The 23,662-nt window shown below is 39.8% G+C and overlaps 1 protein-coding gene across 1 annotated transcript; it reads left to right on the forward strand.

The window, feature by feature from the left end:
* Window positions 1-476: 476 nt before the first annotated feature.
* Window positions 477-23,211, forward strand: gsk3aa (glycogen synthase kinase 3 alpha a). Its single transcript, XM_049602263.1, has 11 exons — window positions 477-812; window positions 7,677-7,762; window positions 10,745-10,846; window positions 11,031-11,114; window positions 11,556-11,666; window positions 11,861-11,991; window positions 13,682-13,886; window positions 14,124-14,219; window positions 15,434-15,620; window positions 15,881-15,958; window positions 16,887-23,211. Exons 1-11 carry the CDS (start codon window positions 638-640, stop codon window positions 16,946-16,948), a joined length of 1,317 nt encoding a protein of 438 aa, XP_049458220.1. The 5' UTR covers window positions 477-637; the 3' UTR covers window positions 16,949-23,211.
* Window positions 23,212-23,662: the final 451 nt, after the last annotated feature.

Consider the following 23,662-nt stretch of genomic DNA (forward strand, 5'->3'; position numbering starts at 1 on the left):
CCCTATGACTTAATCTGTGGATACTTTTGCCCAAACAAAACATATCACCCTTAGTTATTTTTCAAAAGATTACATAAACACCTTTAGTTTTAAGCAAATCTTGTTGAAGTTTTAAACAATATCACAACAATGAACCTCCCAAGTGTCAGGCAAGTATTTCCTTTCCATTGTAATTTTACAATTAACAGTGCTAATTAGCAGGTTTCAAATATCTGTCTCATCTGTATTATAGAAATGATCTCTGTGCAAACTGCAGTTAACAAGGTAAAGTCAGTGATTTATTTAGGAATTTTATCTTAAGAAGATGTTGAGCATTTCATTTTTATTGCAGTATATACTGCTCTTTCTCTGGCCTACATCTACTGTTAAGTCATTTTAAATTTGTAGTTGTTTTGATTTGTGAACGCCTGTGCAGCAAACCTGAGCAACAGCTACTCCGAACTTCATCTCCCAGGTGGCATTGCGAGCGGTCTGTTTCTAGGTGTCTAGCAACAGCTATCAGCCCAGACAGCCGGCGGCAACGGGAGCGGTATTTCTCGGTGTGTCTTTCCACGATTATTCGCTGCCAGGTATTCATAATTAATAGTCGCTTGGCTGAAAATAGTGGAAAAAACAACCCTGACCCCTGCACAGAGATATGAGCGGCAGCGGGCGGCCCAGGACCAGCTCGTTTGCTGAGCCGCCAGGTGTTCCAGGAACCGCCGCTGCGTCCACCGGATCAGCCGCTGCCGTGGGGAGCAGCACAGGAAAGTCCGGGGTCCCGCAGGCCTCCGGCAGCAGCTCGTCGGGATGCTCGAACCTTAAGCTTGCCAGTAAGTTCTAATTAGCCACCAGCTTTTTGTTGAGGTCTGTCTATATCATAAATATTATCCTGTGCTTTTACCTCAAAAATGTCTACCAGTGTTATGTATCACAACCCGGTGGAAAGTCGTTATTGCTCCTGTGTAGCGGTAACCAACTTGCTAGCATGCTAACTAGCTAGCCTGCTAACGTTAGCCACTTGTTTTGTATGTTACTAGTTCCCCGTCCGGCCGATAGATGTATTTAGCCTTACTGATATCAAACTAAGCATCTGCCTGGTCATCACTATAACCCAGTGTAACGTTAGGCTTTTTAACGAGTAATTTGATTTACTGATATTAAAATACAAGATGAGGATGTGATTGATTTCACTGTGGTCAATATGAGCGAGCAGTAAAACGGGGCTCTGTTGTTCTTTGTGGCCAAGCCAGACCCTAATACCTAAGCTTGAGTGCTGCATTTAAGGATCTTTTTGCGGGTGTCGTTGAGAGTGTGGCATCAGCTATCAGTCTGGCTCGCCTGGAGAGGGGTCAGGGCGGAAAGTTGCCTTTTCACCAAGGTCACCTGTGGGGCAAAGGCTTAGCAGCAGGTGGCCGACGCCTGGAGGATGCAAGTGATGCATATCCAGCTCAAGAGCTGGGCTGTCTGCTGGGATGCCAAGGAGTAGGTTTCATCTGTCTGAGATGGAGTTATAGTATGCCTCTTTATCACCATAGTGACAGGTGTAAGCTGAGATCTGTGTGTGTTAATCCAAACCTTATCATCCATTAGCAGGCAGTGGTGTGTGACTTTGATATTAGAGCCCAAATAGGGGGTCATCTGCAGTTCAAAGCAGTGTGACCCTTGTTTTCTGGTTTTTCCTTTTGCAGCACTGTCGGCCATCAAAGCCACAAATGTTGCTGGTAAAGATACTCTTTGTGGATGATTGATGGATTTGTGGTCAGGTTTGTGAGACCTGGAGGCTATTTCAAGAGGCAGGATTAACCCAGTTAGCCAGTTACTTGTGAGAGAAAATGATGTGATTTGACACTTTGAATTACTGGTAAAATTAAACTTGGACATGGAACATTAAGGATGTTGTGTTGCCATACCAACCAGTGGTCTGTCATTATGAAAAACAGTGGAGGATGTTTGATGATGAAATGTTAATGGTCCTGTTTATATATATATATATATATATATATATAAATTCTCCTCATGCTGTAACTCTAAAGTGTGGTATTTTGGTACTTACTTATAGTCTGGAAGTTAACTTCTTTTTTTGGTAACACAGTGTAAACCTAAACAAAAATATTTAACTGCTGATCAGCCACTTTATGGGCTGGAGTGGTTATATGTTTGTTACCCATCCATTTGTTGAGGTATTAGGTTGTAATGCGCAGACCCAGTAGATACACAGTGTCTGACACAATATAGCAGCTGGTGCAAATGTCACAAGGAGAAACTGACAAGCCCAAACATGAAGTGTCAGTGAAAGAGCCAATAAAGGGGTGGCAGTGTACTACCAGAATGACACTTAATGAACTATTGAAATGTGATGGCATTTTTCCTGATATAGTTAATTAGACACTGGTTTTATTCCACTTACTAAACGTCATGTCATCAATTGATAATTCCTTGAGATGACACTTTTGGTGTTGGTCCACTAACAGTGAATCATTGTGTTCACAGAGTTTTTGGTATATTGTAAATGTATTACACCCAAGGGGGTTTGAAAATAAGACTCAAGGCAGTAAATCAGAGAACTTCGCCACATCTCAGTGTAATTACCACGGCTGCTTTGACAGTGTCCGAGCAGTTGTTCCATTATTCACTGTCCATGGAGCAGCTCCAGGATTTGTGTCTGGATGACATCATCACCACATTCTGTCTCTCCGCTGTCTGGCTTAATGAGAAATGTTCAAATTCACAAATTAAATTGAGCTATAAAATATTGGGGTGGGGGGTGGGGGGTGGGGGGTCAGTGAGGTCGGATTTTCCCTTTAATGGCACAATAATAACAATTGGTTTATGTAAATTTTACCTACTGTTTACTGAGAGGCATGATCATGAATCACTGGGAAGTGGTCATTGTGTTGACTCTGTTTTTGTGGCAGGCTGTCACATGAGCACAGTAACTCCAGAACAATAGATAATTGATAGAAACCTCACACTTAAACCAGAGGTTCTCCCTATAGAGCAGATGACCTGGTTTGATTTTTGGAACATCTTGCTGCATTAAACTGCATATTAATAAGGTAAATTTAATTCTTTTGAAGACATTTTGCTTTAATATATGGAGTTCATGTAAGTACAGTGTGTTTTTTGTGTATGAAGACATTAACATAGAATATCTGCCATTTAATGCATAAATCAGAATCGTTTGAATATTTCATTTGTGAATTTGGTGGACAGTGTGTATTCATGTGCTTCTTGTTGTAACATCTCTCCAAGACTTATCTGGGTTTAAGAGTACAAAATATATAGGCATGGATGTGACAAAGTTAAAAAAAAAAAAACAGCATGTCTTTAAGGGACTGTTTCCTCCTAGGTACTGGAGTTTCCTTCTGTGAATGACAGGAAGCAGAGTGTGACACAAACAGTGAACTCCGACACAATGAAACAATGATAAAACAGACACACTGAGGAAGCCAGACTGAGGCATCGTCTTTATTAAGATAGATTATTGACCCCAGGGAAGTTTCAATCCTGTGAAAGTCGTTTTTTTCCATACTGTAAAAAAATGAATGGCAGTATAATGAGAGCCCTGATATCTTGAGGTGTACTGTACTATGCATCAGCAAGAAAAATGTAAGAGGAGGGGCAATGTGGACAGTTGGCATAAAGTATCCTTTAACCATCTGTCCTACTTTTAACCTGGAGCCCCATGGGAGTGTGTATTCATGAACCCAGTTATTGAGTTAAGAGAACCCAGTGACCCAGTCACTCTGCAGGCCTCACACTTTCAGCTGTAACAGATATCACCAGCTTGCCTATTGGATGACCACCACAGTTTTGTGGCTGAGGACAGTTTACTGTGCGTGTGTAGTTATGGACGTACAAGAGCACCAGGACATGCAGCTCTGGCTGTAAGAGGGCTATATCAATAAGTGCATTGTCTTGTTTGGTAAACAAAGCATTAAGTATGTGGACATGGTCAGGGTTCCAGTGATACAGCACAATGACAGCTAGATGGCAAAAGGCTGCTTCATTATTTAAAGGTCCAGTGTGTGGAATTTAGGGGCGTCTATTTGCAAAAATAGAGTTAATGTTCATAACTATGTTTTCATTAGTTTATAATCATCTGAAAATAAAAGTTGTGTTTTTGTTACCTTAGAATAAGCCATTTATATTTACATGGGGAGCAGGTCCTCTGCCACTGAGTCCACTATGTTGTTATTACAGTAGCCGAGAAGGGACAAACAAAACACTGGCTCTGAATAAGGTCATTAGCATTTTCGGCTTGGCCCCTGTAGTTCTCCGGCACTCTTGTCACATGGGAAAAGTTATATTGTGTTATGCAGCGTAATTAGCCAGATTGTTTATGCTTTCATCTGAAGTCAAACAAACATTTCAACTTCATTCATCTCTTTCTCTGCAACTGAAATATCTATTGTTGCACTGTGACGCTTCAAACTCTTTCAGGTCTTCACTTAAAAACAACAGCAACAACAAAAATGTCAACCTCCAAGCTCCTCTGATTCCCAGAACTTCCACTGTTCAATGCAATTTTCTCTTAATTTCTTTCAGCATCACCAGTTTAACTGCTTATTCAACTCCTCTCGGCAATTGTATTTGGACTGCCACTTTTACTTCAGCTTTAACTGTTTCAGTGTTTTAAATATTTTTAAGGTCCAGTGTGTAGGATTTAGGGGGATATATTGCAGAAATGGAATATAATGTAATAAGTGTGTTTTCTTTAGCGTATAGTCACCTGAAAATAAGAATCATTATGTTTTTGTTACCTTAGAATCAGCCATTAGCAGGTCCTCTGCTACAGAGATCACCATCTTGCACTGCCATGTTTCTACAGCAGCCCAGAATGGACAAAACAAACACTGGCTCTAGAAAGGGCCATTCGTGTTTTGGCATCAGCCATCATACCTCACAGGCCATCCGCAAAGAGTGTGTCAGAAAAACACAAATCTTTTTAATGTGAAAGCACTTTATTCAGTATTTTTACCAGTTTAAATCATCCATAATCATCCATTTGTTTTGGAGAGGAAGACACCTCTGCAGATAGTTCGATTCCAGATGAAAACCTTCAGAACAATTAACACTAAAGGAATTCTAACCAGGAGAACTTTCAGCTAGTTGCAGTCTGCAAGCCTCACTGCTTCATACCACCAAATCCCCCTAAATCTTACACACTGTTCCTTAAACAACAAAATTTGAGCTACAAGTGTATGGAATTTTATTCCAGAATATTTAGCCTTTTCAAGTGAGAATTGTACCATTTGAACTTTGTAAATTTCTAAACCTGCTACAGATGGACCAGTGGCCTACATTCTGGTTTAATTGTCATGTATTGAACCACCAGAAATGGCAACGGGGACTGACATGCAACTTAAATCCAAGGCTAGACTTCAACTGGGGGATATTGCTGTTCATAATCTGTGCCTTAAACTCATAGGGAACCAGAGAACCTTGTACTATCTTCTTCTGTGACATTTTTTAAGGGTGAAGTAGAAGATTGTTGAAGATTTGGAGTAGAGGTACAAAGTGTTTTATCAGTACAGGAGTGTATATTTATATATTGCACTGAGGCATATTTATTGATCGATGGCATGCAGAAAAAGAATTCCACAATAGCTTTGGGCTTTTCCAGTGAACATTGATGAGACGATGAACACACGACGACTGCCCCATAAAACTGGACGAGTTGAGTCATCAGTTGCAAAGAAGTTGACTCGTATTTTGTCAGTCAGCCAGTTAAAGCAACTTGTGTCTATCGGCTCCTCAGACTACTTTTGAATCAGACGCTGGGACAGTCTCCTCTATTGCAACGATTTTATTGTAACACAGATGTTTTGACCACACTTGAGATGACAACATATGAACCATAAAGTTTTAAGGACTTTATCAAATGCAAAGGCATTACAAAGTGTTTTATGCTCCTTTGAGGCAGGATTTGTCAACTTGTGAAAGCTTCAGTGGCATTTTTTCTTCACTCATCCCCTGAGGTAAAAATAAATGAGTAAAATGCTGCAAAGCTACGCAATAAAAGGTTTTATACCTGATATGTGTGCTTATGATATCAGCATGGCTGCAGGTTGTTAAAAAGTCTTTTTTTAAAGATATTTTTGAGGGCATTTTGCCTTTATTGGACAGGACAGGTAACCGTGAAAGGGGGGGGGGGGGCGACATGCAGCAAAGGGCCACGGGCTGCATTCGAACCCGGGCCGCTGCAGCAACAGCCTTGTATATGGGGCGCCTGCTCTACCACTAAGCCACTGACGCCCCAGGTTGTTAAAAAGTCTTAAAATCAGGGTTCCCACGACCATGGGAAACCTGGAAAAGTCATGGAACTAGCAATCTGGAAATCCATTGGTTAAAAAAAAAACAAAAACTTTTTTTTTCTTCTTCCTTTCTACAATGTAAATTGCAGAATCTGTCTTGAGAGATTTTGGAACTAGTAAAAAATAAGTCATGGAATTTTGTTGTGTGTAATGAAATTATTCTGTGCATAACCTTCCATGTAAAATAACACAACAGCATATTTATTCTCTGTAGTTAATGACACAACATAGCTCCAATATGATCTAATCTGATATGTTTGAAAAACACCAAGCAAGTGGGGCAAGGAAAAAAAGTTATCATGGGTCCTTGAAAAATCATGAAAAAGTTTTGAAATTGTGTCCATGAAAATGTGTGGAAACCTTGTAAATTGTCTAAACTATACATTTACTGATAAAAGGCCTTAAAGTATGAAATTGTTCTAAATGCAGATTGGATTTGCCTTAAATGTCGTGAAGTCAATCACGGTGAGATTTTCCAGTGTTGGCAGGAAACATCCTATAGGAGAGAAACACTTTTTCACAGGGGAACAGACTTTGACATAACAACTCTATGTATGCACTATGCAGCACCCCTATTTTTGCCCCCTCTGTGCATTTAGATAATGCAATAAGTTTGCATTTTTAAACTAATGCATTGTTAGGCTGCCAGCTTGTCGGTTTATTTTTTCTGTGCTTACAGCAGTAAGAACAGAGAGTATTATCAGTGTCATTGTATCTTACTGTTCATTTTGAACAGTAAACATCAATGTGTTTACTTACAAAGACTATATTTTACTTTTGGTGGGTATTTTCATGACAGGTTTGGCCTTTCAATTTCATTTAAAGTGAAAGTGAAAAGGTCTTAAACAGTATTAAATTTAACTTGTTTAAACCTGGAGACGCTCTGGGTATAACAAAATAATCCCCACATAAAAGGCTGTTATCACCTAAAACAGTTTATCAGGACAGAGAGAGTGGTCGGTCTATTTTTGGGTTCATTCCCAGTTTAATTAGTCACAGTGTCTTGAATATGAACTCTGCCATTCCTTTTTACTTCCTTGGAGGCTTTGTAAAGTTGACGTCCGTTCACTAGGCTGTCATTAACCTAAATATTCAGACGGCCAGCCGAGAGACGGCCCAGATGTGAAGGCAAGCCGCAGCGAGTGTCCTGGGTTGAATGTCAGGGCTATTGTTGTGGTTATGGTGTGAAGTGGTTTCATATCGTTACCTCTTGTAATAAGGAGCCAGAGGGACCACATTTTAATCCTTTTCATACCTAAAGTTTTAGCACAATAACGCAAATTAACAGATTACCTGCTTTTATGTCTTCTGAATCATAACACTATATTCTCATATCCCCTTGGCCTCATGTTTACCCTGTTTCTGCTTGTTTCCTAGGAGACAGCGGGAAGGTGACTACAGTTGTGGCCACACCAGGTCAGGGACCGGACCGCCCACAGGAAGTCTCTTACACTGACATAAAGGTGAGCAAACAACTAAAAGCTCTGTTCTTTCATATGTAAAAGTACAACTTTATCACCTTCTACTACTGGAACTAAGACTTTTATCACGTCATTACACACAATGACAGCAGTATATCTGGTTGAACTCGATAAGGTAGTTGATCAATACCAGTGGCTACATAATTACTTTGCCAGTTGCTGATATTTATGGCACTCAGTGCTGACTTTATAGCCTTCTTTCTGTAATCTGTTTTCCTCTGCTATCTTGTCTTTGATCTGGAAATGTGACATAATTGTTTCGGTTTGAGGCTAATGACATTACACGGGATGAGATTGGTGTTAAGCTTTGTTTGCACCTTTGCAAGTCCTTATGGTAGTTTCCTTTGATCACCTCTAAGATTGCTTTATGTCTCTTTAATGGTGTGTTAACATACATTTGTCACACTTTATATCTCAAAGTTAATGGTCTAATTATACCGGCTTATGAGAAATATTTCACTTTTTCAATGTCTGCCGCAGCAGTTAAAGGTTATCAAGGTGTCATAAAATGGTGCTGAAATATTTCAGTTGTACTGTAAGATTTGTTTTAATAACTATGAGGATAAAACTGTGATTATGATCACCTGTCATTGTGCATTAATTGCCATTTTAGTTATAATTTTACAGCTGAAATTCATTTAGGACTTATTAGGGCTGGGCGATATGGCCTAAACAAAAAAAATCTCCAATTTTTTTCACAAAAAATCCGATTCACGATTTAAATCGATTTTTTTCCCCTCCTAGTTAAAAAATATATATATATATTTGCGGCCTGGCAGCACATACCTGGGGTTCAAAGCTTTCAGCATGTGAATAAACCCCAGCTTTTCCACGGTAGCCTATATATGGGCATCTATTGCAATATACATTGCGACTGCATCTGTGATCGCTTTCCACCGGACCCCTTTCTTATCATACGGCAGTGTTTCTCCTACCATTATATTGGCTCACAACAGAAGTCATTTAAGTTTACCTTTCCTATAGAACAGATCTATACCATGTCCTTTTATTAAACAAACTAAATAGCCTTATGTTACAGGCTGAGCCTGATGTGTGTGGCTTGTGTGTGTGTGTGTATGTGTGTGTGTGTGTGTGTGTGGAGCTGTGTATGTGTGTAGTTGATGTAGGAGGTATGAGACGTTAGTGCGCCGGTTGTGGTGTGTGACGTCAGACGGATGCGCCCCAGGAAGAAAGTGAGGCTTGTGCTATGTTGTTTACATCGAGCAGCCACAGTGAAGAAGCCTACGCAGTTCTACATGCTGTTTTTGAGTTATTTCCCTCTATGTAAAAGTCAGACACTGATGAGAGAGGCTGTGCATCATCCCTGCAGTGCTGAAAATAAAGTGCCATTCTTTAACGCAGACGATGTCCCGTTATTTATGTGTTGTTGCCACAAGGAGCTAACACAAGCTAAAGGAGCTAATGGTCTTCGGAGGTCCCTTTACTACGGTTTGGGGGTCTGCCAGCTTGGCATTGGTAACACTTATTCATCTTATTTACACAACGGCATGTCATTTATGTCCCTGCATGGTGCGCATCTAAAATCCTCCTCTGCTCTCTGTGTCGCGCACAGCGGAGTTCGGCCCTGATGCGCGCGCACACACACAGACACAGACACAGGTGTGCACACAAAAGCGCTGAAGAACTCGTTCCCTTTCTTGAGAAGGAGTTCTTCCCCGCTCGCTGCCATGTTGTTTGTGTATCAAGCGCACGGGGGAGAGGGGAGAGCCCACTCTGAACTACCGGAGCCCAGCGTGGAGCGGCGGTGGCGGATTTTAAATAGAAACTCGATTTTCATTAAAACAAATCGGCCTACACTGCACATTCGAATTAATCGATAAAATCAATTTATCGCCCAGCCCTAGGACTTATCAGTTACAACGACTTATAATATACAGATGTTTAGATACGATTTGAATGAGATCTATTGGTCTCTAAAGTTTAACCAAGCTAATAAAAAAAGTAACTGTTGCTGTTGTTCGGACCCATTATTTTTTGATGCAAGTCTAGTGTTAGTAAAACCACAAATAAGTGAAAAATAAACATTTAAAATTAAGATATTTATCCTGTTTGCTGTGTGTTTTTGTAAAGTAAAGTAAATCTGGTTTCTTGGTGCACTCACTGAATAAGGAGGATTAAGCATAAACCTGTCTTTGCTTTGCATTGCTGAACACGGCTCTTAGGAAAACACAGGAAGGACAGACTCTTCCCCCAAAACCAATATTACAATTTGTTCCTGACCTACTCTACACCATAGACTATCTATAAAGATGGACGATGCAGCTTTACTTCCTCAGGATTTATAAAGTGAAGCCAAAATATCCTGGATACAAGAACTGCCATCCTGCGCTGGTGACATCATTTGGAACCGGAGTCTGCACAATAGTGACCTCCATGGTATTAAGTTCTCACACATACTATTGTCCAACCAATTGCGAGCAGCGCCATTGATCATGAGCATACTAGTTGTATGTCATAACATCAAACTCCTGTGTTATATTATCAAATGACTAATTAAAACCAAATTTGTCAGAAAGATTAACACTTAAAACAACATCAGTGTGATAGAACTAAATAAAAAAATGAAAACCATCATTGGGAATAATTTATTTGACGTGTATTTTGATGTTTTATTCTGGCCCATGTCCCATCTGTTCACATGAAGGGGGCGGTGTTCATGACCTATAGTGCCGCCAGCCACTAGGGAGCGATCAAGGTGTTATGGGGAGCTGTCATGCTGCCCATCTGTATACAGTCATTGTTTTAAACAGGTTGCACCACATTAGACACTGAAAATATAAGGTGGGAAGTTGTAGCTGGACCGACTCAGATCAGTTAGTAATATCAGCAGTCAGAAACAACAGCCTCATAAGTCATATCTGTATTTGCACCTCACCTGATGAACTGTCTTTGATTTCTTCAGTCCAGCATCTCACTGTTTCTTCCTCTGTGAAAACCTCGCAGGTGATTGGCAATGGGTCGTTTGGTGTGGTGTACCAAGCTCGCCTCATCGACAGCCAGGAAATGGTGGCCATTAAGAAAGTTCTGCAGGATAAGAGGTTCAAGGTAGGGCTATAATATACTAACTCTCCACATATTCTTTTTTCTCTTTCCATTTCCTTTCAGACTTTGTCTTCCAAGCATTTTGTTTTGCTTGTTTGTCAGACAATGCATTTAAAACATTCAAGTTCTCATGCCTGGTTTGTTTTCTAGCTTTCCTACCTTCACTCATGTTTTCTTGTCTTTGCAGAATCGGGAACTACAGATCATGAGGAAGCTGGATCACTGCAACATTGTCAGACTACGTTACTTCTTCTACTCCAGTGGAGAGAAGGTACAGCTCATGTTCTTTTTTCATTTGTTCTTGCAGAAAAATCTAATTCTGTTTTATGGTCACATAAACATTTGGCACGTCACCATGGTCACACACTCTTCTCTCACAGCATCACAGTTTCACTTAAAATGCACATTAAACATCAAATTACTCAGATGTTGTTTAAAAAGAAATACCCCAGCCTTTAAAAAGGGAAGCAATCCATTTCTTGGACGTATAAATATAGGAACACTTTTGAGAAGTAAATTCTGTTTATGTGGTCCTTTTATTTTTAAACAATAATAGAAAAATATTTGACTTGTGAATGAACAGCCTAGGCAGGCAGTTTGTCATTTATGTATTCCTATAACATTGGTACTTATAACATTGGGCAGGGGTTTCAAACTCAAAACATAAAAATTTTAAACTTAAGTGATCTCTCTTTGTCTCTGTGCTGTATAGAAAGATGAAGTCTATCTCAACCTGGTGCTGGACTTTGTCCCTGAGACGGTCTACAGGGTTGCCAGGCATTTTAACAAGGCCAAGAGCATCATTCCTATCATATATGTGAAGGTAATTTTATCCTTTTCCCATGAGACATTTCTGTGTTGTTTAATTACTGTAATGTTCGTAAAGGTTTTTGGAAATTGTTGTTCTTTAACATTTCACAAAAAGGCATCTTTATTTACACAATGATTCAAAGCGCAATATCTTTTTGGTTGCCTCCATTTAAACAGAGTGCTGTTCTAATGCTGTGCCCTCCTCAGGTGTACATGTACCAGTTGTTTCGCAGTCTGGCTTACATCCATTCCCAGGGCGTGTGTCACAGAGACATCAAGCCTCAAAACCTGCTCGTCGACCCAGAAACTGCCATCCTCAAGCTGTGTGACTTTGGCAGGTGAGCTGCGTGAACAGATGGAAGAAGGATTTTAACATCAGCAAAATTTAGAGATGCAGCAAGTTTTTATGTGCAGAAAGAACAGAATTAAACAGATCTGTATCTAAACTCCCATGGGGTATTTAGTGTGTGACATTCCAGATAACATGTAACTGTTTAGGCTGGATTTAACAATTATAAGCAGCCCAGTGGCATTATGGGACTGTATACAATGTGGTAGACCTACCTCTTAATCCTGACCATGTTTGGTGGGACATTTAACACTGGCAGACAAAATTTTCTGTAATCTCACCATTGTCATTTATTTTGATTAAAAGCCACGGAAAACACATTGAGGAAGAACCCTCATTTTCTGTGGTGCCGAGGTACATACAACATATACAACTTAAATCCAATAGTAATACAAGAAATATACTTTTTTTTTTTTTCAATGTAAAACCAAATAAACAAACAAAAACTAAAAACAACAACAGATACAGTCAGTAAGGTTACCAATTAAACCTTGAAATTATCTCTGCAGTGTTAGTGAAGTCAGATGAAATCATCTGCAGGGTGAGCCATGTCTGTAAGTGGGTACAGTGGCTACTAGCATTCCAAGAAAGCATGGCTAAGAGATAGGGGTGAAGGTTTCGTAGAAGAGCTTTATAAATAATGAAAATAAATACTGATCCCTCCTCACTGAAAGAGGAGGCAAGCCAGTTTTTTTAAACTAGGCAATTGTGAGTCCCATAAATATCTTCAGTGTTGAAGATATAAAGTGTTCTTTCGAGCCATTCAGAGCTGATCTGATCAGATCAATGGAGAGGAGCAGCTGCTGCAGAGGCCAGTTAGAACCCAGCAGAATGAACAATTAGTTTCACTGTCAGTGCACCTGATGTTCTGCTGCTCCATCTATGCCAAGAGTGCACTCTGCATTGAGACAGTGTGGTGCTATAAATAACCAAGCAGTACATGTATTTCAACAGCGATCCTAATGAATAGTCCATCCTAAAAAAAAATAGGAAATCTATTAGTGGCAGCAGATGTTTTGACTGGGCGGGCCGCCACAAATTAATAAATGTGTGAGAAACCCTGTACTGAATGTAAAGGTTGGAGAGTGGAACTGGACGCCCGCCCATAAATAACACCTCCATAATCCAATACAGAGATAAGATCGCTTCAACATGATTGCTCTCAACTTTGACTGCAGCACGTCAGTATAGACTTAAAAGTAAGTTTTTCATCAACCCAAATGCCAAGATATTTTCAATGATGCACTCTTTCTGTTATGATATTTCTAGCAGAACAAATTTCGGAACTACTATAGTCAGTATTTCTTGCATTCAAAAATAAAATCCATTTTGTTTTTGCATAGTTTAGGACCAGTTTCAGATTGTGGAGGTGCTTTTGAAGGTGGTGAAATGATAGCTGTAGATTTAGAGTGGCGTCATGAATAGAGTCTGAGCAGGAATATAGGACATTGTCATCTGCGAAAAAATGGAAATTACACTTGTACAATTAAGAGGTTATATTAATATTATAACTAGTGACTGAAGGACTGGCCCAAGGACAGAGCCCTGAGGAACTCCATACTCCCCAGTTCTTAATAATTATTTCCTCCACAACAGTTAACACTCTTTATCCTCTTTCAGCTGAGTCATTCTTTGCAGTAATCATTATAACATAAATTAAACTTCTTGTGTTTCCCCAGTGCCAAGCAGCTGGTCCGTGGTGAACCCAACGTGTCGTATATCTGCTCACGGTACTATCGTGCCCCTGAGCTAATTTTTGGTGCCACAGACTACACGGCAAACATTGACATCTGGTCAGCAGGCTGCGTACTGGCTGAGCTGCTGCTCGGACAGCCCATATTCCCTGGCGACAGTGGGGTGGACCAGCTCGTAGAAATTATCAAGGTGAGTGTGTTTAATAGGCATGTGTGTGCTACTGCACTGATGGTAGGACCACTTGTAATTCTTGTTTTCAGTGGAGGTTATCTCTGTAGGACATTAACTTGGTTTGTGCATGCGGGGATGCTCATTCATCATTTTGTATTGGGATCATAAAAGACTCAGATTCACAGTCAGTCACACACCTACATGACCTGCATGTCTACAGAATACTGCTCATACTCTTCCTACAACTGTTCTCAGGTGCTAGGAACCCCAACAAGGGAACAAATCCGAGAGATGAACCCAAACTACACAGAATTCAAGTTTCCTCAGATCAAAGCTCATCCATGGACCAAGGTGAGTAAACACCAGCAGGGCAGTCAGTATTCACCAGGTCTATCTGGAAAGGCATGTAGAATGAATCCATGTGTCTCTGGCCCTGTTTACACCTGCTGTAACATCAGATCACAGGTGGACAGTTTGCGGTCCATTTCACAGGCCTGTGCTACGATTTCTCGTGGTAGTATAAACAAGGTTTTACACAAGTTAGAACCACGCTGAAGGACCATATACAGCCACTATCCTCCTGGTAATAAGTCAGTTCTATGAGCTAACAAAGCAGCAGCTGTGAAGTAGTCCCACTGAACTCACATGGACTCTGAAACGGCTTGACTATTTCGTTAAAGCTGTGAATAACCATGTGATGCTAACAGTTAGCCCTGTCAATACTTGTGTGTGTGTGCAGGCAGACTCTCACCAACGGATTCCTGCCCTGAGCTCACTCTCCCACAGCAGAATGTACTTATGTATGTGTTATTTGCATATAGAACAAAGTTGTCACTAGTTGTCATTAGAGAGGCACATGAAGATGTATTCTAATGCCAGATATGAACAGACAGGCTTCGAGCCCACTTGTGAGTATATTACCCAAGATGCATGGTATAAGCAGGCTCAATGGAATTGGGAGAGAAAATCTGTGAATATGGAGAAAATGTTCAGAGGTAAAGGTCATTTATTACTGTTATTTTACTTTCTATGACATTCTACATATGGTGTGAGACATCCATATACATACAAAGGTGTTTGGGCCAATCCAGCTTACAAGAGGAAAAGAAGAGAATACCTGTGGATGTGCCGTTGCCCACACGGTCTATTTAAATCTGGAAGTCGAGGTGCTTCAGTGCCCTCCTTCTGCAAGTCGATTAACCCTGTGACACCTTAAGAGCACAGAAACAACGTAAAACCAAGAGAAGTGGCCCTTTAACATTTACTACAAAGCGGATAGCTTTCTACTCCAAAAACTGCGGGCAGTGGCTTTTTTTAGATGCAGAACTCCTCTGTATGGATTGTCTTTCTTTTTAAGGCCCTACATTTACCACATGGACTGGAATAAAATACTAATAAATACTGAAACAGTATTAAGTGTAAATTTAGTGAGCCAATGTCCTTCATATAAATGATACTTTGTGTTTTTGTCTTGTAGAATTTGATAAAAACTGCAGAGTGCTTTACTTTGATGATAGAAATTGTCTATTGTGGAAGAGATTGGCTCAAAATCATGTTTTCCTCAGGTGTTTAAACCTCGCACTCCTCCCGAGGCCATTGCTCTTTGCTCCCGGCTGCTGGAGTACACGCCGGCCTCACGGTTCTCCCCACTAGAGGCCTGTTCGCACGCCTTCTTCGACGAGCTTCGACAGCCGAACACACGACTGCCCAGTGGCCGAGAACTGCCGATGCTCTTCAACTTCAGCACCACAGGTACACACATATTCAAGCGCACTTATCTTAAAGGTTTTGAATTAATTTCAGCACCAAATTGATCTGTTGTGTTTGTTCAAATCAGGACCATCTGTTCAGCTAAATACAATCAGGTGGTGTTTCTTGGTTTATTTTGGGCCAACGCTGCGACCTCAGAGGAGGTGCAATTAATTCAGCATACACTATCCTATTGTTGTGTGATGCTGTCCTCTTGATATATGACTCATCTTTAGAAAAAAACTCCTCTTTATTTTCCGCAGAGCTGTCCATCCAGCCCCAGCTGAACTCAACCCTCATTCCTCCTCACGCTCGCTCACATACAGCTGCTTCCGCCCACGGTAGGAAACTCTTATGTTAATGTTATTGTCATTTTCTAGATTGTAAATTTTAATCCCATGGTTTTGTGATGTCTGAAAAAATGTGTTTAATTAATGTGCAGAATCAGTACCTAAAAAAAATCCAAGACATCACGAGTAACAATTGTTTTTGCACAGTTATTTAGATTTTATTTTGTACTCATTTTTAATTAGCTAGTGAATGGAATCATTTTATTTTTATTTCTATTATATTTATTTTAGTTTTGGTTCTGACAGACTTCCAGGATTATTCTGGCTTGGAACATGTGTATCGAAAAATAATTTTAAATGCCTTTTTTAGCAATGTGAAACTTTTCTGTGAATTTCATGGAATGAATATATAATTCTGATTTGATCCCTACACATCCTTCCACTAATTACATAGCAAATGACCAAAGATATGCAGCATATTTAATTTTAAAGTGATTTTTAACTGTAACTACATATTTTTGTTGTAACCAGAGTAATGGGTGTATTTTGACACAAGATGGCAGTATTAGATATGAAATATTTGTCTCTTATGCAGACATGACAGATTTCAGAGTGCTCACATTGTCTAATATAAAAACGTACTTAATATGAACTGTATTGGCTTGAAAATAAGGACACCTTGATTATGATTATGACCCCTTTTCCAACAACTATTTTTTGGAAAGATGGACAGCACCTCTAGTGTCCGTTAGTCCCAAGATAAGTTGGTTCTCATATTTGAAGCATTTTCTCCAATTCATGTGCCACTGTCAGGATTGAGCAACAGTTTAATCAAATATGACAGAAGATTATTTCTTATGAAAGTTACCTACTGTAGCTTTAAGGCTCATAATGTGTAATATTTAATATAATTTTACCTTTAAGTGCTGGACTTTGAATTTACGACTGACTGTTTTCTGTTTCCTGTTGTGTCCTTCAGATGGTACCGGTTCAGATTCATCTCAACACAGTTCAGTACCAGGATCTCTTAACAGCATCTGAAGCAGCCTCTCACCTGCCTGCCTGCCAGCCTCACCTTTATCTCAGACGCACACACACGCACACGCACACGCACACGCACACACACACACACACACACACACACACACACACACACTACGGCTTTCCTCCATGCTGCTTGCTCTCCTCTTAGATGATCTGTTTTTGTACAGCAAATGCGTTGAACAAACTAAACATTAGTTCTTTAGCTGCCAGGGTTGAAACTACGGCAGGTGATTGTTGAACACACACACAGAGTCGTCTCGCTGCTGCTCGGGTGGTCAGTGAAGGTTCAATAGTCGGGGCTGGTCCTCTGTAATATAACCTTTTTATTAAATCAACATTTTTTTTTTCTTCTTCTTTATATTTGTGTTTATTTATTTGACTAATTGAAAGCATCGTATGGTCACAAAAACATTTAGTCCTTTGATTTTTTTCCACTTCAGATTATTTTTTTATATTCTTCAGTGTTTCTGCATCCCTGTTAGTGAGGGGTGAACTGTACACTGCCTGACCAGAAGATCAGAACTGGCCTCAAACTGGTCCATCAGGGTAAAGGATGTTTTATTCAACTCAGGGCGGGAGAGCGGATGCAGGGACTGATAAATTCCTAAATCCTCCAGCCACATTGTTTCACCAATCCAGCCTGATGTTTAGGTTTAAATTAAACTTCCTCATCTTGATATTTACCTGCTTATATGGCGGGTAGAGTAGAAAACCTCATCAGCACCAGGTAGCAGTTATCAGTGTTTGGTTGGAGGTGTACTGGATTGCCCCTTATGTGAATCGTTCAGTGGCTGCATTTATACAGACTGGACTGGAAATAACCACACTCCACCAGTCACCGCGTCTCGTATCCATTTGTTTCCTGTTTTAGAGAGTTTTGTCTGGAAAAAGAGGGAAAAAATCCTCAAAGAAACAGTTCCCCTACATGCCCACTGTTTTAGTATAAATATGGGTAAACCCTTCATGCATTTAGGTTATTTTTTTTATCGTTTCCACATTCAGGAGGGCAGAGCTGTTAATTTATTGGAAAGACGTTATTTCCAGAGGAAAAAATCCTCAACTCCTGCTCTTGTTTGTCACCTGGAAAATTAGTGTAGGCCTGTAAATGTCCAGTTGTAAAGAAAGTGTGAATGTGCTGCTCAGCAAAAGCAGATATAGAAAATGAGCCTTTTGAAATCAAGCAAACAAATTAGAACCATAGTAGTGCGAATAGTAGTTTGTTACTGGAAGCTGCACCTTGCGCTGCTTGTTCTCTGTCCTGCCAACTAGTTAGTTGTATTCACTTAATGATCAGATGAAAACCAGCAGTGGTCTGGATGCCTCTGTCCTAGATCATTGCAACAATAGAAAACAGATATTGGAGCTCTTCTAATAAACTAGAGATGACGACATCAATTCCACTTAAAGAAGTTGTCACCATAATTTCTTTCCTGAACAAAATAACCAAATTTACGACCCTATTCAAACACCCAAAGAAAAAGAAACCTGAAAGCCATCACGGGTTTCACTTGTCCTAAATAGTGTTAGTGAGTGGTGGAAACGGCTGATTCAGAAATGACTTAAAGGGATAATTTACCCTAAAATCAATAATACCTTTCTTTCCTCTTACCTGTAGTGCTATTTATACGTCTTGATTGCTTGGCATGTTACAAAGTGTTGGAGATATCAGGTGTAGAGATATCTGCCTTCTCTCCAGTGTAATATATATTTTCTACCAAACTACACCTGGCAATGATATCAACGTGCAGAAGTGAGCATTTAATGGTAGCTCACCTAGCACCACTGAGCCAGCTAACAAAGCTAACAGCTAACTAGTTCCATTGTATTGGCGAGAAGGCAGACATCTCTATGGCCGATATCCCCAACACTCAGCAACTCACACCAAAACAATCTAGATTGATAAACAGCACCACAGGTAAGAGGAAAAATATTTTGTTTTTTCATTTGGGGTGAACTTACCCTTATTAAATGAATGAATAAAAAAGATTATTTTTCTGTTTTTCATTTCGAGCTTTTAAAATGAAAAAAAAACAAAAACCTTACATTGCGATCATGATGTGGTTAATGATAAGAAGTGAAAACTTTTGTATTAGAGCAAACGCTGTTGCTTTTAAAAAAGCCTGAAATTGTTTTAAGATAAATGATGCATTTTAAAGTTCTGAAAAGTATTTAAATGTGGTAAATATAGTTACTTGATGGCTTCCCTTTACAATCCCCCCAAACTGTCTGTTGACATGTATCCATACAGGAAACCATAGGCTGGTTTTAGTGGTCTTAAACTCTGTTGTAATGTCACAATAATTTACAGATGTCTCTAAAAGAAAAACCTGTAAAATCCCCTGAAAAATATTGGCAGACTCAACACAAATGCTGTCCAGTCAAAAAGTCACTTTGGGTGGGGTTCCCCTTCAGCTCAAAGATCTTCCTTGTCCTGTTGTTAGTGTAGAAGAAAATGCTTTCTTACTCCAAGAGCAGAGTGAATGTTGGTCCTCTTGTTGATTAAATGCAGCGGACAGAAAAATGTAATGCTTTATTAAACTTGGTGGTGGGGGAGGGGGGGATACGTCATGTAAATTTATTTATTTATTTGTTTTTGTGATGAGAGTTGGATGTCCGTTACTTTAAGAGGGCTTTGAAATTGTTGAAGCTTCTTTAGGAAACTTCCATCAGTGGAAATGAGTGAAAAGTAGTGATGGCCAAATAAAGCCTCATGAAGGATTTTCTTTATTTTCTGAGCCCACTAAATGGCGCTTTTTGTTCAACAAAAAGTTGATAACACACTGAATTGCCATCCTTTGAGCCTCTCTGTTTAAACCAAGAGTACCATCTAGTGGGCTCAGAAAATAAAGAAAATGCTTCGTGAGGCTTCATTTGGCCATCACTTGTGAAAAGTTCACAGAAGCGAAGCATAAAGGAAGATGAATGAAAGGCTTAATGTGAATAGTTGTTCAATTTGAATTTCAAGCAGGGGAGTTCCTGTTAGGTGACTGTGTGTTTGTGTGCCCCTTGTGCTTCTATCTTTGTGAGGACCAGTTTGAGTTTTACCCAGGCAAGCGTGAGATAAGAGACGTTTGAGGTCGAGGCTGGATTCAGGGTCACGGGTTAGAGAATGTATTATCGTAGTCCTCTCAAGTGTAGAAGTGCAAACGTGTGTCTGACCATGTTCCAACCTGCAGTCTGAACAGCCAGTGTTTTAGGGACTAGATCAGTCAACAATACAGAATCTTTATAAGCAGTACAGACCACTTGAAAGTTTGTAGTATAGTATATTTGATACTGTCGTTCCATGCTTCCACCTGCTGGTTTTAAACTGCAGCCATGTTTTCTTTTTTTTTAAATATCAGTGAAGATGCTTTTTTTGCTTTGTTTTTTTTTTCTTAATCCACCACATTCGGCACATTTACACTGATTTTATACGAGGAGAGTGGAGAGCATTTCTCATTCTGCTTTCTTTGCTGCAAAGAGTCCAACCAGCATGTTTGATTTACTCCGCAGGGTGCATCACACTCAGAGCTGTCAGACTCTCTGCGGCTATGAAAAGGTGTGACGCCAGCCAAGAGGAATCAGACATGGCTGATTCTTCTCTTCATATAATCTCAGAAGCCATTTTGTTCCCCCTCCTTCACTCTCCTTCTCTTGTCGCACGTGTAAATATCACTGATTTTTATTTTTCCTCTTTTTACTTTTTATTACAGAGTTGTTTATATCTTATCCCCCACCCCTCCCATCCTGTTGATGAAGTAGTCTTATTTTGTGCATTTTTGTAAATAAGTTTCTTTTTTTTCACAAGTCAAAATGTAAATACTGCAAAGGAAAAAAAATCAGCCTACTCCTCATGTTTGTTGATGATCTTTCTCTCTCGTTCTCTTTCTTGTAGTCTAGTGGATATTGTAAAAGTAGCTGTTAACATCATCAGCTGTCCTCCCTGTTCAGTCCTCTGTAGAACAAAGTTACTGTTGAATGAATATTTCAAAGGTTCTGTTCCAAAATGCTCCGTATGTGATCTCTCTAAAATCTAACGGCTGGAGGCATCAAGTCATGTTAGCAGCATCTTGGGTTTGAATCTGTCCGAGGATGCATGACAGCACTCTCTCCAATCTTCTCAACTATACCTACTGTTGATCCACACAATATAATAAATGCAAAACGTTTGAAATTATGTTTATTTTACTTTTTTTATTTATTTATTTTTTTTTATTGTAAAGCACCTTAAAGAGATAAGATCTTTTCAAGTGAGGTTGTTTGACCTACAGTAGATGTCAGTCAGTATGCCTCCAGTTTTGGAGAAGCAGGCTAGCTAAGCTGTGTACTGCTGTGGAGGGCTCAGCAGCAAAATGCATTTAAGCCACCTAAAAAATCAATATCATTTTAAGTGTGCGCTATATTTAGAATATTATCACCTCTCTACCTTTCCTTCTGACAGGGAAGCCATTAACACCTCAGATTCCCCATCTCTGCTCTAATCAAAGCCACCAGACTCATTTTGGCTCATTGCACTCGAGGGCTGCTGGTCTACCGCAGTGGCTCCCAACCACGAGGTCCCAACCCCCACTAGGGGTCGCCCAAGCTTTGTGTGGGGCTGTTAGTCCTTCTTTATTCTAAGAGGTGTAGGCCTACATCTCTGTATTTCATTTATTTCTGTAAAAAAAATGGTAAATAGTAAAAAATTGTTTGTCATAAAGTTTTTAATATTATTTAAGGTGAAAACTTAAAATACATCTCACAGGATAAGGACAAGGTAAAGAGCTGAACACTTGCTATAGTGGCAGAGCCTTTACTCTCTGCTAAATTGCCTCATCCTGAGGACAGAACAATGACCAAGTGTCAAGGAGAAGAAAATGCAGAATTTGTCAAAGAGGCCTCTTAAGTATGCATGATTGTTAAAAATACAAAAACCCTGTGACTTCGGTGAATCTAAACCAACACTCTAAAACACCAAAGGCACACAATAACACAAATAAACCGGTCAAGTCAGCCTTTATATAAAGCAATATCACAGTGTCATCTGCCCTCCACAAATTGCTGTCTACATTTTGCTGCTGCCCCTGTCCACAGCAGTACATTGCTTATCCTCTGTGTCACTACTCCAGCCTGTTATCTACAAACTGGGGGTGTACCGACTGCCATTTACTGTGGGTAATACTTTCAATAAGGAGAATTACCTCACACACTTCAAAAGGTCTGAACTATCCCTTTAATTGAAGAGGCTTGTAACTGACTCAAAATCACATTTAATAGACTGCAGATCCTCCACAAGAGGGAGATGTTCCACACATGCTAATTATAGTGAAACATACTCAAGATACAGCTCTTACTTTTTCTTCAGGCCTCCTACCCTTTTATTGAACAATAAAAATACCTCCTCCTGTCCAGCAAATAGGGCACACTAAGAGCAATGTGAACTTCGTTGCTGAAAATATGTTCCATTTTTGCAAATTTGAATTATGAATTTTAATTTAAAAACAGCAGCTATAAAAATGAAAAGCCCACAGCAGAGATGGGGAGCAGGCTGCAGACGTCTTTTTCATTCTCAAATCGAAAGTTTTCAATCCCATCTGACATCAAGGCAGTTTCATCAGATTTCACGCAGCTCCTCTGGAGGCACAAAAAAGCTTTGACACTTAAAATCACTTTTTTTTCAGTTTTACTCCCACATTGTTGACTTTTCTCATCTTGGAACAGAACTTGGTGTGTTGTGAAAGATTGCAATATATTATTACTGTGCAGTATTGAGACAAAATGTTTTGCCTACAGGTCACTGGCGCTTATAGAGAAAGTGCTGCGTCATGTCTGACTTGATCTTGACACTGTTTAGTTGAAATCGCATCATGTGTTCTCATGTTGTACTCAACACGGGCATTTTGCATTATGTGCCGCACGGCATTCAGAATCGCTGCTTATGATTATAAGATGGCAGAAGTAGACATTTGTGTTGTGACTGCAGACAGAGCCACCTATCAACCTCGTGTGCGTGTGTGCGTGTTTGTTTGTTACCAGTTAATACGCCGAAATGTTGACAGACTGTTTCAAACTGAATCTGAGAAATTGTACTTTGTGGTTTTAAATTCTCCTAAACCTCAGTTGTGTTAACATTACCTTCCTCGTGACTGAGGGAGGTTACTGCATCTCTACAAGCTGATGTGTTGGTGTGATGGAGAGATAGACTGAGAAAGAGAGAGAAAGAAACACAAACCTGTCCGTCTCTGTTCTGTGTATGTATGATATGGACTCATTTACTGTAATAAAGTGATGAAACTGTGTTTAGATTGTGTGCACTTCTTCTTTTTACGAAGTCGGTTGCGGCTGAGAGGCAGAAACTGCATTTCTGTGTGGTTGAATATGCAAAAAAAGACAAACAGACTCCTCTTCACACAGACACGTTGGTTCATTTCCGTGAACAGATCCAACAACATCATGGTCATTTGACCCAGACTTGTGTGCCATGATGTATTTTGGCAGAGTCTGACTTAATAAATCACTGTAAAGTCATGACCTCTCCCTCTGTACACCACGTCTCCTCAATTAAAGGCTGACCAGTTATGTTGGTACAATATTTGCAAATCAGTGTCCTACTTCCTTGATACTCAGATTGGAGTTGGCAGCTCACAATGACAAAATGTCCAGAACAATTTTACAGAATTTAAATCTTGAAAATTATTGTGCAGATTTTACTGACGTGTTTACTTGAGAGCAGCTGCCGTGAATGAGTGA

The sequence above is a fragment of the Epinephelus fuscoguttatus genome, linkage group LG17, assembly GCF_011397635.1.
Source record: "Epinephelus fuscoguttatus linkage group LG17, E.fuscoguttatus.final_Chr_v1".
In the NCBI taxonomy this organism is placed as follows: domain Eukaryota; kingdom Metazoa; phylum Chordata; class Actinopteri; order Perciformes; family Serranidae; genus Epinephelus; species Epinephelus fuscoguttatus.

Bases quoted from the DNA above. Each gene is read 5' to 3' on its own strand.
- gsk3aa (XM_049602263.1), top strand. From the start codon at position 638: ATGAGCGGCAGCGGGCGGCCCAGGACCAGCTCGTTTGCTGAGCCGCCA. The intron at 14,220-15,433 runs GTGAGTAAACAC...TGTTTTCCTCAG, and splicing joins AAGCTCATCCATGGACCAAG to GTGTTTAAACCTCGCACTCC. The intron at 15,959-16,886 runs GTAGGAAACTCT...TGTGTCCTTCAG, and splicing joins TACAGCTGCTTCCGCCCACG to ATGGTACCGGTTCAGATTCA.